Source organism: Chelonoidis abingdonii, chromosome 5 (assembly GCF_003597395.2).
Source record: "Chelonoidis abingdonii isolate Lonesome George chromosome 5, CheloAbing_2.0, whole genome shotgun sequence".
Classification (NCBI taxonomy): domain Eukaryota; kingdom Metazoa; phylum Chordata; order Testudines; family Testudinidae; genus Chelonoidis; species Chelonoidis abingdonii.
In genome coordinates, this window is record NC_133773.1 from 99,099,011 (window position 1) to 99,114,761 (window position 15,751).

The 15,751-nt window shown below is 40.4% G+C and overlaps 1 protein-coding gene across 2 annotated transcripts in view; it reads right to left on the reverse strand.

Moving 5' to 3' along the window:
• SLC30A9 (solute carrier family 30 member 9) overlaps positions 1 to 10,084 on the reverse strand; it is a 66,665-nt gene extending 56,581 nt beyond the window's left edge. The window contains exons 1-3 of one of the 2 annotated variants that reach the window (XM_032764978.2): positions 9,710 to 10,084; positions 7,064 to 7,222; positions 1,908 to 1,970 (exon numbers count right to left, since the gene is read on the reverse strand). In XM_032764978.2, coding sequence (XP_032620869.1) covers positions 1,908 to 1,970; positions 7,064 to 7,222; positions 9,710 to 9,806 — 319 coding nt within the window. In that variant the 5' untranslated portion in view covers positions 9,807 to 10,084. The remainder of the gene's footprint in view (positions 1 to 1,907; positions 1,971 to 7,063; positions 7,223 to 9,709) is intronic. The other variant, XM_032764979.2, reaches the window with a different exon arrangement.
• Between the last annotated feature and the right edge of the window lie 5,667 nt (positions 10,085 to 15,751).

Sequence of the window (15,751 nt, forward strand, 5' to 3'; positions counted from 1 at the left end):
GACCCAGGTGTACAGCCAGCGCTGCAAACAGGGAGTTGCAGCGCTGGCTGAGCTTTTAAGTGTAGACACCTGCTAAGTTGCAGCGCTGTAACCCCCTCACCAGCGCTGCAACTTGCAAGTGTAGACAAGGCCTGAGTAACCCACAGGCATTACAAATTTCAGCATCTATTTACAAAAATGCTGGTGTATTTATGGCATCCAGTGGGTTTTTTAATCTACAACACCATTTTAAAGTAAATTTTCAGCATCTAATAGTATGTGCTGCATCATGATCTACTCCAGAGTAATCTTTGGATCTAAAGGACACTAACACAGAGTTGCTTGGGCAGTGGAATGGAAGAGAACAATTGTCAAATAGAGAAAATGGCTCTTGCATGCTTTAATTGTTTTTCTTTAAATAAACCCTCGAGCAAGTTTATTAACTTTCATATCTTGGGATATAGATTAGCAACAGTTCACAAAGTATCCACTCAATATTACAAAATAAAAGACAATTTTGAAAAATAACGTCAGTTTTAAGTTTCCATAGAAATGTAATAAAAAAATTTAACTCTTTAAAATATAACCCAAAAATATCACACAAATTTTACAGTGAAGAGCGTTCCCTTTAAGAGTTTTCAGTGCTTTGTTATTTCACTACTATTTGTAATAGTAAATATTTAGGGTACAATTGTGCCTAAAGGCCTATACAGCGCATTGAGCTGAGCATCATACAAATACAAAAAAGGGAATCCTTGCTCTGATGGACTTACAATTTAAAAGACACAAAGAATGCATCTTCACTAGGAAAAGGTTGTGGGTTTGTTTGCTTTACAGTGTGTTAGCTATCTCTATACAAAACAAAACCTTTCCTTAGCAACAATAGGCCCAAATTGATAAAGGTTAGAGGATGTGAACAGAACATACAAGCAAATGAGTAGAGTGAAGAATTGACACAGCTTTATTAATTACATGTACTGTAGATTGGGGAAGAGGGAGAAGTGAGGGTTAATTGGGCTTAGAGTAAAGAAGCAGAAGAGGAGAGAGGAGGAACAGGCAGTATCACCTGTCTAGCCAGGATAACAGCCTGAGTTTTGTAGGTACTGGAGCAGAGGCAAGTCTTAAAGGAATATAAAGTAGCAACAATTCAGATTTTAATCAGGAAGTTTTTCCCCCATGCATAAGGTGCTGAGTGATTAAAAGCACAGAGGTGGTTAAGGAAGAAGATGATGAGTAAGTAGCAATGGCTAGGAGTACTGGTGGAGATAAGGCAGCAGTCAACATGACAATAAATTATATCAGCTAGGTAGGCTGGGATTAATTTATGGCAGGTCTTAAAGAAAAGGAAGCAGGTGTGAAGAGGGAACCCCTGGAATAAAGACAGAATGACAAGTCAAGGTGTTTTAGCTGCAGCATTCTTAAATGTTTTTCATCATAAGAGAAAGGGGAGAAAGGAGGGTTTGAGGCTAGGAGTGGGGGAAGCAATCAAAAATCTCAGTTCTGGCCACGTTGAGTTTAAGATGTTGACTGGACATTCATGAAGAGATGAAAGACAGGCTGAGATACTAGACTGGATGAAGGGAGATAAATCATAGTTCATCATCTGATACATAGATTTATCAGCTTAAAGAGGTAGTTAAAGCCATACTTTTGGCAGCAACACTATTTCTAATTATTCACTCCATCTCTGAGTAGTACTATCTTCAGAAGACATTCTCTAAAATAAATAGACACCAAATGGAAAGTTGATATGTGAGTGTTTTTCCATAAATGTGTAACTACCTTTCACACTTCCTACTGACTCAGGGGCCTCCTAATGTTCAAAGATGATTTCCTCCAAGTCTTAACTTCTAAAGTTGGAAAGATACCTTAAAAGGAAACACCACAACCTAACAGCTGTACCATTGCAACATAACATACATGTTTACCTTTTACTTGGATTGGCTCTTGCAATATAAGTGGTTTTTGGGCTGCACTGCCAGTATCCCGTGCTGTAAAAAATAAAAAACCCTCACTGCTGATACATGTAAACAATTATAATTAAATAAAATAAAAGACTATTGTTAACAGGCCAAGAGAAAATTGCATAAAGTTATATTACTATATTCTATTACTACATTCCTACCACTGAAAGTTGAAATTTGACATTTAACAAAGTTGTTAGGATTGTCACTGTATTGTAGGCTATCCAAAAATGGTCACGAATCAAAATGTTTTCAGCTGTATCTTTATAGTTGCGGACAAACTTAATGCAAAATTTTACCTTGTAAGTAGTAAGAATTGAGGTTTGCAGTTACTACCCCATTAAGATAATGAAGTCTAAAACTGTTTATTTTCTGTCTGCAGAAAATATCACAAATGCTTTGGTTTACAGATAGAAACCATCTGAAGACCTGGAAACATTTTAAACAAAAGAGTTAAGATTTTGAAGAACACAATAGCTTGTGAAAAATCAAAAATCTATAGATTTTCTTGTGTCATGAATTTCTGTTGAAACTGGACAACAGAAGTATATTAGCTTGCATTTGGAATTTGAAATGTTATCAAATAGTTCAAATGCATGTCTGAATATTTATTTTGAAAGTCATCATCTAAACTCACTGTATCAGAATAAAATCATTATGATTCCAATAACAGATCCAACATTGTGTTTCGTACTCTAGCACTGGGTGTTTGCCACACATCTGCTGTCATTAGCAAAATTAAAACTAATTTTATTGAAACTGAAGCAATTTGGAATACTCAGAAGACCTTAAGGATTCTTCAAGTAGGTCTATGTTGCCTAATGAGAAGCTCCTGACTTAACATCTGATTTGAATTATTCAAAAGTCAAATATTCTTAAAGCTTTGGCTACACAACTACTTTTAAGTCAAGAAAGTAGCCATTAGATATGACAGGAACTACTAAGAAGGTCTAACATGGTCTGAGTATATTTTTTCGGAAAGACCAAGGTAACAGTAAGAAAAACACATAAAACAGTTTCTAATGTATGTGCATGAATCTTGAAGCATGTGAGCTTGGAAAAGCCTAAAAATAACTCAGCCCTTTTCTTCCTGTTAAGAAGTGTTACCTGCGCTCTGGATAGCTTGAAGAACAGCAATGTTTAAAAAAGGTTCAAAATAAGATACTCTGTGCTGTTCATTTCTCATCATACTTAAAAACAATGGGCATTGACAAACTATCATTCTTCACATGCACAGACAAGATTGTCTGGCATATTTGCTTCCAGAGTTTGCCAGAAGTCACCCTCTATTGTACAGATAAATTTGTTCTTGTTCAAAAACGTATCTCAGTGACATTACTTAATGAAAGGCTATGCCATAAACTTTCATAGGAAAAAAATAATTACACATCAAATGTCAAGATTTATATTTGACTGTTCAGACAGCATTAAGTACCCTTTTAAAATATATTACGCTCCTCTGGAGACATAACAAAAAACACAATGAGCCAATAAGAAAAGAATGAAGTATTAGAATTCAGAACTGCTGATCTTTGAGTGGACTGAGGTTGAGTTGCCCTTTAAACATTAATAAATTAATCTTCAGAATTCCCAGTCAGGTAGGAAAATATCCTATTTTTTACTTATAGGGAAATGAAGGCTCAAGAAGGTTGACAGACTTACCTAAGGATAATCACTACAAGTTGATATTACTTACTTGTAACTAGAGGTTCTTGGAGATCTGTGGTCCCTATCTGTATTCCACATGTGAATACACATGTGATCCACATGCCTGAGACAGGAGATTTGTAGCAAGTAGTGTCTGTTGATCCGCACATAAGCAGTTGCGCTCCCTATTCTCACAATTAAAAGGCATAAAGGGCAGAGTGGACTGATGCCCCTCCAGCTCCTTCTTACCCTGAATCAGACAGGATATGAAGCAGAAGTGGAGGGCTGGCAGGTAGTGGAATATAAATAAGAACTATACATCTCAAAGAACCTCAATTACAGGTAAGTAACCTCCATTTCCTCAAGCACTGGTCCCAATGTATATTCCACACATGGGTGATTGGTGAGCAGTACAGAAATAAGTGGAGGATACAAGGATGCAGTTGGTATGGATGTCTGTAACACTGCTGTCACCACAGCTGCAGATGCTGAAGAAGCCTAGACCAGAGCGTAATGCTTCATAAAGACATGGATGGACCTCCAGGTAGTGGTCTTACAAATATCCAGTACTTGGTACTTTTCAAAGAGATACCAATGAAGTTCTTTGTGTGCTCACAGAGTGGACCCTCACCCCATACAAGGGAAAAATATGTGCCAACGGATAACATAGAAATATGTATCCAGAGATCCACTTAGAGTTTCTGTGCTGATAACGTGCCCTCATCATTGCTCTGTTATTGTGACAAATGGTCTTTGAGTTTTCCTAATTGCTTTTGTTCTTTGCGGAGAAGAGGCCAAGATCCATTTGCAATGGAGGAAGTGCAGCTTCTTTTCCTTGCTGGAAAGAGGAGGCTTTGGGAAGAATATCAGTAAGCAAAGAGGCTGGTTCACGTGAAACTCTAAAATAACTTTGGGTCTCAATTTCAGACAGAGATGAAGGGAGATCTTTTCTCTATTAAATATGGCGTACTGTAGGTTTAACATGAGTGCTCCCAGTTTGCTCACCCACATAGCCAATGCAATGGTAACCTTCATGGAGCATGTGGCCATTGATTCAAAAGGTGATCTAGTAAGAGCTGAAGACATATGGTGGTGTGGGTTTCGTCACTGTCAGGAAGGTCCTAATGAGACCTTTCAAGAATCAAATTGTGATTGGATAAGTAAAGACAGAGTGGCCTTCCACTGGAGGATGAAAGGCATTGATAGCTGAAAGTCCATCTGGCAGCAAACTAAAAGAAAGCTCTGACATTTTGAAGGATAGAAGATAGTCTAAAATGACAAGGACACCTGCTGATTCTGGTGATAGCTGATTCTGTTGTGGCCACATATAGAAACACCTCCATTTAGCTAAACAGCATTTTCTAGTGGACATTTTTCTGCTGTTATTAAGGATAGTTTGGATGGTCTCAGACCATGAACATTCCAAAACTGATGACCATCCAACTACCAGGCCATGAGATTAAGAAGGTCTGGGTTGGGATGTCTGATCCTGCCCTTGTCCTTAGTTAAAAGATCCAAAAGGGGTTGAGTATAGCATGGAGGATAGGATGACGATGACACCTGTAGAAGTTCCAGAAACCAAAACCGCCTGGGCTGATTGGTGTGATGAGGACAACCCTGGCCCTGTCATGACGAATTCTGCAGATAACCTGAGGTAGCAGGGGGATAGTAAGAAAGGAATACCTCAGATGGTCCATCCAGCATTGCACAAGAGCATCATCCCTGGAGTCTCGACCTAATGATGCTCTGGAACAATAGAGGTTGAATTTCTTGCTTGATTGTGAGGAGACCAGGTCCCAAGATGGTGTTATCCACTCAGTCAAGATTTCAGTCAATACGTATTTCCCACTCATAGTCTATGGAGAAGTGCCTACTGAGACTGTCTGCCAGAGTATTCTGCACATCTGGTAGGTAAGTCACTGCCTTTATACTCAGAGGAAGAGATTTTGCTCCACCCTGTTTACATAAAAAGCCCTGTCACGTTGTCCGACATTATTTGGACACAAGGAGAGCTTATGAAGGAGAAAAATGTGTTGCAGGCTAGAAAAACTGCCCTCATCTCCAGCAGATTTACATGCAATCTGGCCTCCCATGAGGACCACATACCATGCATGTGTAGTGTGATTGTCCGTATGTGCTCCCCATATTATGAATGATGCATCCGTAATTAGGGTTGTGTCAGGGATGGGTGGAAGAAAGGAAACTCGCACTTGCACCTGGTCTGGTTTCATCCACCAAACGACAGAAGCTCTGACTTTTGGTGGGACTGTTACACTAGTTTTCATGTTGTCCTTGTCTGTTGAATAAACAAACTGATGCCAGGCCTACAGGTAGCAAATGCACAGTCTGGCAAACAAACAGTGTTATGTATGTATACGCAGCCATATGGCCTAGCAGGAAAAGGCAGACCCTGACTGTGGTGCAAGATTTGAGGGTGACTTGACTTATCATGCTATGAATAGCCTGAAATCGGTCTATAGAAGATATGCTTTTCCTGAGGATGACTCTAGGTCACTACGATAAAAATCTATAGTCCCTGTAGGAGTCAAAGTGGAATTTTCTCTGTTTACACAGACCCCAGTGATGTCAAGGTGCAATAAGACAAGGATCACCAACTGGACTTCCTGACTTGATCTACTCATTAGTAAACAATCATCTAGACCCAGGAAGAGGGTGCAGCCATTGCGCCTCATCGGGGCTGCCCCCACAGAGAAGACTTTTGTGAAGAGCTTTGGTGCCATCACCAGCTTGAACGGAAGTACTCAGAACTGGTAGTGCTCCTGTCCTACCAGGAATATGAGACATCTGGCTTAAAACTGAAGAAAACTAAGACCTTCAAGCAGCTGTAGGGAAGAATTCTGGAGTAGGAATTCCAGGGCCATCCAGTATCACAACTGTAAAAGTTGCCTGTGGGCTTCTCCACCATATTAAATGTTACATAATTTAGTACTTGTGGACATTGCCAGATTAACAGTTCTACAGGGTGAAATCCTCTATACTCAGAACACCAACAGCCTAAACAGCAGGTTAAGCTTTCTCACCATTTTGCCTCAAGCATGAGGGGAAGGAATTACTACTGATCAGCATGTTCAATTTTTATGCCAATTCAATCTTTGGCACCAACTCATTTTATACAAGTAACTAAACAGAGGCAGATTGCTAAATTATAGAGGCATCCCATTATCTATCCCTTGAGCCATTCTATCATTTATTTACAAAAAGGAAATTAAGATTTTACCCATGCTCATTCACTGGAAGTCTTGATATACAGAGGGAGGTTTGACTATTTTCAAATTTTGCAACTTTAGCATAATAATACATGCAATTCTACACTGTGATCTGTTTTTAATTGCATAAGGCAAGCTAACAATCATTTGCTGAATAAATGCTCTAGTATATCTGCTCCTTTTAAATATAAAACAGGTAAGAACTATGTCCCAAACATTCACAAAACAAATGTAAAGCACACAGACCTGTTCCAGCTTTGTGTACAGCTCCTTCAGGGCCTGGTACAGGGCCTTTTTTCTGACCATCAGAGGTGTAAACTCTCACTTGACTCAGTGACTGGACTGGTAGACGACTGCATGGCAGTATGTGAGACAGACTTCCACATTTCATTGAGCCTTGCCATCCTGAGAGGAAAAATATTTTACACATATCAGTTTGAGAAGAAAAGAGAAAGTGTGTGTCAAGAGGAGCTACCAAGATTAGTTGTGGAAATTAGCTTTTAATAAATATTTTTGCCCATTTTACCTGTGTGCTCAAATTCCGTAAACTCTACACAGCTTGCACCAAATTCCCAAGCATTTTAAAAAACACAAATATACTGTCATTTTCTGCTAAGTTTCTCACATAGCCTAGTCCTTTTAAACACTACACATGAGATTCTTCTAAAGTTATCTAACAGAAAGCTACTTTAACATTGTCTTACTGCTCGATTAAACCCTATTTTATTCACCCTCGGCACAAAACCATCTTTATAATGAGCAAAATACTTGGCAGTCAGAGAGGATATTACAGTAGAATGACAATGGCATACACTGCAAAACTATTAGCAAGATAATCTTAACAGGTATGTCCTTTAATTCCACCCCCCACACCCAAAAACAAATATTTTAATGGACTAAATATGTAATAGATGTCTGCAATTCAGGTGTAATATCTCAACCCACAACATATAGGCCACAATTAAAGTGTGATTTACAGTGTGATACATAAATATTACACAAACATTTTCTCTGTGTTTGCAGAAAGACCACCTTTACCAGGCAATTGATAGTGTTAAAAGACTGTCCTACAGTATACCAAATTTACTGAATACAGTTCTGGTCCACCAGCATTAGCAGCCAACTTCTGTTAAGCAACATAAGCAAGCAAGCAAAGCATCGACACACCAAATGCATGTATCTTCTCTGCAAATATAACTTCATCCATTATTGAAATGCAACTACCTACTTTAAAAAAAAAAAAAAAAAGCTGGTGTGGTGTCTTTGGGAAATAATTATAAAATCAAGTACTGCTTATCTTACTTGCATTGCACATAACTGGACATTAAACAGAGGACTACATTATTACACAAGTCATCTCAACACAATCATACAGATACGTTCGTAAAAGCATGCGCTCCATAAAAATTCCTTACAGCCTTTTATATAATGTTCCACTACAGCTAGAACAGATACATCTGAATATAAAGTACTATACACAAGTTAGATTAATGTCAAAGTGATTCAGATAACAAAAGGCCTTTAAATACCATGCCAAAGTTCAATATGCTCTGCTAACCACATGTCTAATAAATTAAGAAGTTACAGAAACAACACTTTATGGTACTTGACAAATGCATGCTTTTAAACTCAACTGCATTTTGAATGTATCTACATTTTGGGGACATTTCACATTCAAAGAAGAAACTTCTTGATAATGGACTAAAATAATTCAGCCACTACATTCTTGCATCAAACTATTGTCTGTTTATTTTCAGAAACTGTCTGTGACATATACTGCAAAGTTTACTCAAGAGTACTAGACAGCTTTTATATAAAACAGCAGCATAGCATGTGTTTTGGAGAAAACAGCTACATGAAAAGAATTACATGGATTCTACAGACACAAGAAACTAGCTAGCTCAAAATGCTATTTTTAGAGCTAGCGCTATTGACCAGGGTTGGGAGGATCACTCTAAAATGCTATGTAGACATACCCAAACAAGCTCTTCTCCCACTACCACATTATCATAAAACTGACCAGCTGCAGGTTTTTATTGCTAGTGAACTCAAAGGACAAGCAATTTCTGAAACTTCTACCCATCATACAAGAAAACATATAAAAGAATTATTAAAAATACTGGGTTTCCACAAGTTGCCAATGTGGCCCTAGACATCACAAGGATTAAGTACCTGATCTACAGGAAGTCATCATGTAATTTACTCAACTACTTCCTTTTCATAGAATTTCAGATAAAGAAAAGACCTAATTCAGTGCAGGACTGTTTCCTCCGGTTTGTCATCCAGTACGTCTATTGTCCATTTTTTTGCCTCATCCCACACTGATTACTTCAGTCAACTTCAACAGGGAACAGGTGGGACAGGCTGTTTGCAGCACAGCAAACAGGCAATTTTTAAATGACAGAAGTCAAGATGAGAAAACATTGGAGGTGCTCCTTTTAGCACAGCCCACAGACAAAACGTGAGGCTCAGGGCTATGAAATATTAATTATGATGGGATCTTGGCAAGCGGCTCAGTTGCTGAGAGGGAGCACTGAAGTGGTAAGGATAAGGAACAAACGGGAATATGGGACTGTAACTGAAGAGCACCAGGTTTCGGCAAATTGTGGGAATATGACGGATCATGGAGTGGGAGAGACAGAAGGTTTTGGAAATATCAGAGTATGGGGCAGTCTAGGTGGGCTAAGATTAGGGGGTCTTTAGAGCGCACAGTATGGGGGGAAAGTGCGGGGAGCCCAGATCCCCAGGGGAGGCTGCAGTGAGGGCGTGGAAGCGTGGCCGTGTAGGAGTAAGGCGCCCTAGACAGCCGTGTCATCAGCGGGTCCGGGCAGGGTGGGCGGCGGCCGGGGAAAGGGCGCTGGAGGGCCCGGCTTCCCCGCCAGCCCCACTCACCATGGCAGACCCGGCTGAGCTGCGCCGCCGGGCACCGAAGGTACAGCCGGCTGAGACAGCGCCATCCCCGCCTCTGGGCGGCCAGAGCCGGCATCATCCTCGTCTGCTGCCGGACTCGCGCACGCAGGGCCCGGACTCGGGCTCCGGCCGGCGCCGCCTGGCTCCGCGAGGCAGAGAGAGGCAGCCGCTCTCATTGGAGCACCCGGCGCCGGCCAGCCGGGGGAGGAGGCGGCCCCCCAAGCGTCCAGAGCGGCGGCGGGAGAGGGAGGAGTCGCTGGACCCGGATGTAAAACGGTGCGCGCACTCAGACCGCGCCGGGTACCGGACCGCGGCGAGACACACGCCTCCTTCCTCGTGAACGCGCAAGCGCGAGGCGGGCGCGCACGCTTCGAATGCCAAGCAGACGCATTTCTGATGGTTGACTGGGTGGGGCAGTGGTTAGCGCAGCCGAGTACCAAGGGAGAGGGTGGGCGGTTCTAATCCTGATTGGCTAGTCTTCGCTGTCAGGTTGTGGGAAAGGCAGCAGGACCACCTACTACAAGCGGCATCATAAAATTAATTGACGAGCGAGAGAAGTTTTGTTCGTAGGATGGAAATGTACCGTGCTTTGTAATATGGGGTCCGTAATACTCACACACACTTTTACACATAAAAAACCTTAATTTATTAGGGTTTGGAAAGGCCCAGTAACAGTTCACACCGTGTCTGCTCCTTTCGTGTGTCTGTCATCAATAACAGGACCGTGGATCTGCCAGGCACGTAACATTTCCCAAGGGGTCTGCGCCCCACTGATGTCAATGGAACTAATCAGGTGCATAATCTTAAACGGAGGCATGTGTGGTCAGGCTCAGAGCCCCGGCAGTAATGGCTGATACGCAGCTGGAGTGGCTGTTTCCCTCATTTTCATTATCAATTCAGTTCTGTAACTATTCAGACAATAAGGTGACTACACTTTTCTCATTATTACAGTTAGCCAGCCTTATACCCTAACATTTTTTTCAGTGGTAGAGCATTGCTTTTTTGTTGCATTGCTCTCTGCTATATCCTGGTGTATTACAGTCACTAGTTACAATAAGGCTGACATATTTGGTTTTTTCAATGTTGATGTAAAGTAGGTTTTTCATATTTTAATACTCAAACAGTAACAGTATAATTCAGAGATATACACAACCTTAAATAATTAATCTTCTGAATGGCAGGTAATTACCATTTTACAGTCCAAGAACCTGAAGCAGCAAGTTTATGTCACATGCCTACTGCCACGGAGCAAATCAGTGCCAGAGACTGAATTCAAAGTCAGGAGTTCCTGTTACTCGGACCAGTCATCTACCAAAGTATGCTGCTGCAAATAATAATAACAACCAACAGCAACAATTAATCTATTTTGTAATGTTTGAAATCTGCTTAAATTATCATACTAAATACTGAAAATAAGTACATAGAGATTTTATTGATCATTTTTGCCACAGCTCCACCTTTTCCTGCTTGAAGGCTCTCTCAAAACTTACTGTTTTTAGGTTACAGCTATAGCTTTAATAAAATGAACAAATGAATATAAACAAAATTCACTTTCAGGATCCATGCACTAACCTCCCCACTGATTGCATAATCACATTGTTCTCGCCTTTATCATATCCTTTCCCCTCTCTGTGTTCACTCTCCTGCTTCTGTTGGTTTTATCGTAAAATAGGCCCCATTCCTGTAAACACATGTACTTAATTTAAGTAATCCCACTGAAATCAGATTATATGTTTTCATGCAAGCCTTTTGACAACTTTGAGGAAGTTCCAAAATGTCTTAGATTTTCATTTATATAACTGTGTCAAATATTCTTTGGTTTACTTCTCTTGGTCTGCATCACTGTGGGGAGCATGCTCGTGGATCTAATCAGAAAATAAACTTGGCAATGGAATTGGATAATTGATGTATCTGATAATCCACAACACTGTTGAACACTTAAGAGAATTACTATGCATATCCAATTTGATTTTGAATAAGGGCATGTTCACTGGCACATAACTTCTTTCACTGCCTGCAAGTAGTGTTGCGAATTTAAGTATTCCTGTAAGCATGGTGAAGGCAGACTGAACTAAGATACTTGGATGAAATAATGATATTAACACCTATCTTCCCAATAGCCCAATCACTGCTATAGCAAGATATCCCTAGTACTGCAACAGATGCAGTATCATTAAGTACCAGATGTACTGCAATGGAGTTAAATGTTAAATTAGCTGTAAACTAGAGTAAACTGCAAAGCAGTAAAGGTGGAATAGGTTTTCTCCACTATAATTTAGAGTGTAAACTGGTGCATTCGTGTTTAACTGACTTATTACTACGTTGGCAGGGGGTCCAGTAATAAAAATTTAAAAGGAGAAAACAAGATTGACAAGAAAAAGTTCCCTGTATTGTGGGAAAGCATTCTCGTATGTGTGAAGATATCTGCAAGAATGTGACTGGCTAGTAATTATTCAAACATTTGTAATCTCTGAAGGCTCTCTCTCAAATTCCAAAAGAGATGGAGGCAGTTTTTAAAACATTTTTTTCTGATGTGCCATTTCCTCCTGCAATACAAAAGTTACCTCTGGACAGTCCACTCTCATTTTCCTACTGTATCTGCTACTTCTGTGTTTGAACTCATAATTTTGGCACAGGAAGGAAACAAAAATGATGGAGCATCACAGACAAGTTGGTGGCTATTGCAAGAATGGAGTTCAACCAGGTTTTGCATGATCATGGAGAAATATTCCTTTCTGCTGATGAACTCTGAGGTGTGGTGGTGGGGTAGATAATGGATCTCATCAGTGGCCCCTATACACCGTGGAAACGCCAGGTGTTCAAAGCTGTCAGTAACCTCCTGCGCGTTGCCAAGCTTTATGACCCGAAACAACAGGACCCTCTCAATAGCCACTCATCTCTCCATGACAACAGTTTTTATTTACGAACACCAAGCTGGCTAGCCACTTACGAGCTTCCACATGGTGATGGCTGCACACTTCTCCATGCTGAGAGGAATTCTCATATTGATGCTCTGCTGCTGCAACTCCAGTGTGAGCTCTGCATAGATATAGCTATAGTACTAAAGTGAAATCCTAATCCCACCGAAGTCAGTGCCAAAATTCTCATTTAATTTAATAGGGCCAGGATTTCAACCATGATGCTCAACATAAATAATAGTTCTTGAATAGTTATTTTAAACTTGTATCTTGGGATATGAAGACAGTTTTAGATACCAAAAATTTTGTGTTCAAGTCATACCTTGACCAGAGAGCAAACTGATTATTGCAAAAGATCATTGCAAATGTCTTCTCCAATATGAGATGCGACAGTGAAAGTTGGACCCATTACACTACCATCAGAGGTCTTCAGTTCTTTGATGTTACTAAAGCATTGCAGCGTTCTAGGTCATCACTTCAAACTACATTTTGTGTAAAATGTTAAAAATCTGGGTTGCATATTGAGGAACACAGAAGTTTCTATTACATTGCAAATTTTGCTTTGGAAAGGAATACCAAGGATAGCAGGGCTTGGCTCTATGTTAAAACAGAAAACCAAGGACCAGATCCACAAAGGAATTTAGGTATTGCAATGCAGAGTGTCGCAGGGCCTAACTTTTGGATGCCTAGAAAATCACAGGAACAACTCTATTATTCACAAAACCTTAATTAGGAATTTAAGATCCCTATACAATTAATGTGGAGAGATAAGTGCCTTAAAATGCAATCAATAAAAGCCAACATGCTAGGTGGGACTAGCCAATGGGCGATGTTGACATCAGTGGTGTATGCTAAGCTCTGCCCCCTTATGGAAACAGGTGCCAAAGTCTGGGCTGCAGGGAGGCACCTTTCTCTGCATAGTGATCAGTTAATGGATCACTCCTGGAGTCAGGTAGCTTACGCACCTAGGTAGTTTCTTGCAAGAATAAGTTAGGTGCCTCCCTCACTCCACACAAAATGGCCACAAAAGAACTTGATGGTGTCCATCTTATAACTTTTAGTCCAGTGGTCAGACATTCACCTGGGATGTCTGGGGTTTAAACAGCTTTGTAGCTCTGGGCCAGAAATCTGTAATTACAGAAATCTTGTCCACTAAGGGCCTGATCCAAATACATTGGAGTCAGTGGAAAGACTTTCCTTGATTTCAATGCGTGTCAAATTAGACCTTAATTGAACTGCCTCTTTGACCATAACAACAAGAGAGGATCATGGCTGGGAGTGTAGTACAATGCCTTACGCTACCTCTCAAAGTCATAGATGCCACAATAGATTTCATTCTCTCTCTCTGCTTTGGAGGCGTTACGAGAATTACAAGAATGAGGAGTGTCCCATTTATTAAAATAACAGAATAAAGTAAAAAGATTTTCAAGACAGAAAAAAAATTAAATATGAACCCAAGACAGGCTGCTAAACTGCTGGGTTATAGGTAGTATAAAATTTAATACCAGCAAAAAACACACATGCAGTCAGATGTAGAGAGAGACCCATGCACATATCTAAATTTGGTATTTTCCCTAAATTGCTAATGTACAAAAGTAACAGATTGAAACAGGGAAGGTAAAAACTTCAAAAGCCAGTCAAGTGGCTCAGCCAAGCAGCAGCAATGGTGGATGAGCTAGAACTCTTCTACTCACACACTGCAGCATCCTCCACCATGGTAGGCTGGCCCAAGTAACCCTCTATGGCAGCAATCTGTTTTCATTTTAAACAGATCAAGATCAGTCTCTCTCAGTTTTGTACAAAGTGAAAGTCACCAAAAATATTATTCCAATGGCACTTTAATATAGAATAAATTATAAGTAATTTTCAGCTAGAAGACTTTAAGGCTATCCAGAGGATTCAGGTAATGTCATAAACAAGAGCGGAGTTTGCGTGGGTTGTGTAATCGCCAGAGAGCCCAAGAAGCTCCTTAGCTCTTATTATTAATGTTATATAGCCTTTTTTTTAAGTTGCTACTTCTTTTTCTGCCTTTTCCTTTTTGCTCTTTCTCCTCCTTCCTTCCTTTGTGTCCTATTCCTTCTTTCAACTTTCTCTTCCCCTTTTTGCAAACTGCTAGATGGCTTTAATTCCAATGCAATTGGAGCAACTGAAGTCATAGAGTCATAGACTTTAAGGTCAGAAGAGACCAATATGATTGTCTAGTCTGACCTCGTGCACAACGCAGGCCACAGAATCTCACCCGTCCACTCCTGTATCAAACCTATGTCTGAACCACTGAAGTCCTCAAATCATGGTTTAAAGACTTCAAGATGCAGAGAAACTTCCAGCAAGTGACCTGTGCCCCACACTGCAGTGGAAGGTGAAAAAACCTCAGAGCCTCTGCCAATCTGCCCTGGAGGAAAATTCCTTCCTAATCCCAAATATAGCAATCAGCTAAACCCTGAGCATGTGGGCAAGACTCACCAGCCAGGCACCCAGGAAAGATTCTCTGTAGTAACTCAGATCCCTCCCCATCTAACATCCTATCATAGGCCATTGGGCGTATTCACCGCTAGTAGTCAAAGATCATTTAATTGCCAAAATTAGGCTATCCCATCATGCCATCCCCTCCATAAACTTATCAAGCTTAGTCTTGAAGCCAGATATGTCTTTTGCCCCACTATTCCCCTTGAAAGGCTATTCCAGAACTTCACTCCTTTGATGGTTAGAAACCTTCATTTAATTTCAAGTCTAAATTTCCTGATGTCCAGAAGTCAATGCAGCTATGCCAATTTATTCCAGTTAATGATCTGATCCTATGTCTTTATTATCATTTATGATTTTTAACTTAATTACTCAATGGAGCGATTTCACGATCTGCTGGTGAGAGCTTTGCCTATACACTTTTATGTAGAATGTGTAACATACAGAAGCAATGCGCTGAAATTCACCAGAATGAACACAACGTTGTCCAGTGGCTGGGCACAAGTTGACCCCTGTTTATTTCAAAATAGTCCTTTGCTGAAGTTTTCTTTAATAATGCTGGCCCCAAACCCCTCACAACCTAATAAGATAACTAATTATCTCACTCGCTCTCAGGTTGTATGTAAACATGAAGTGAGTTGTG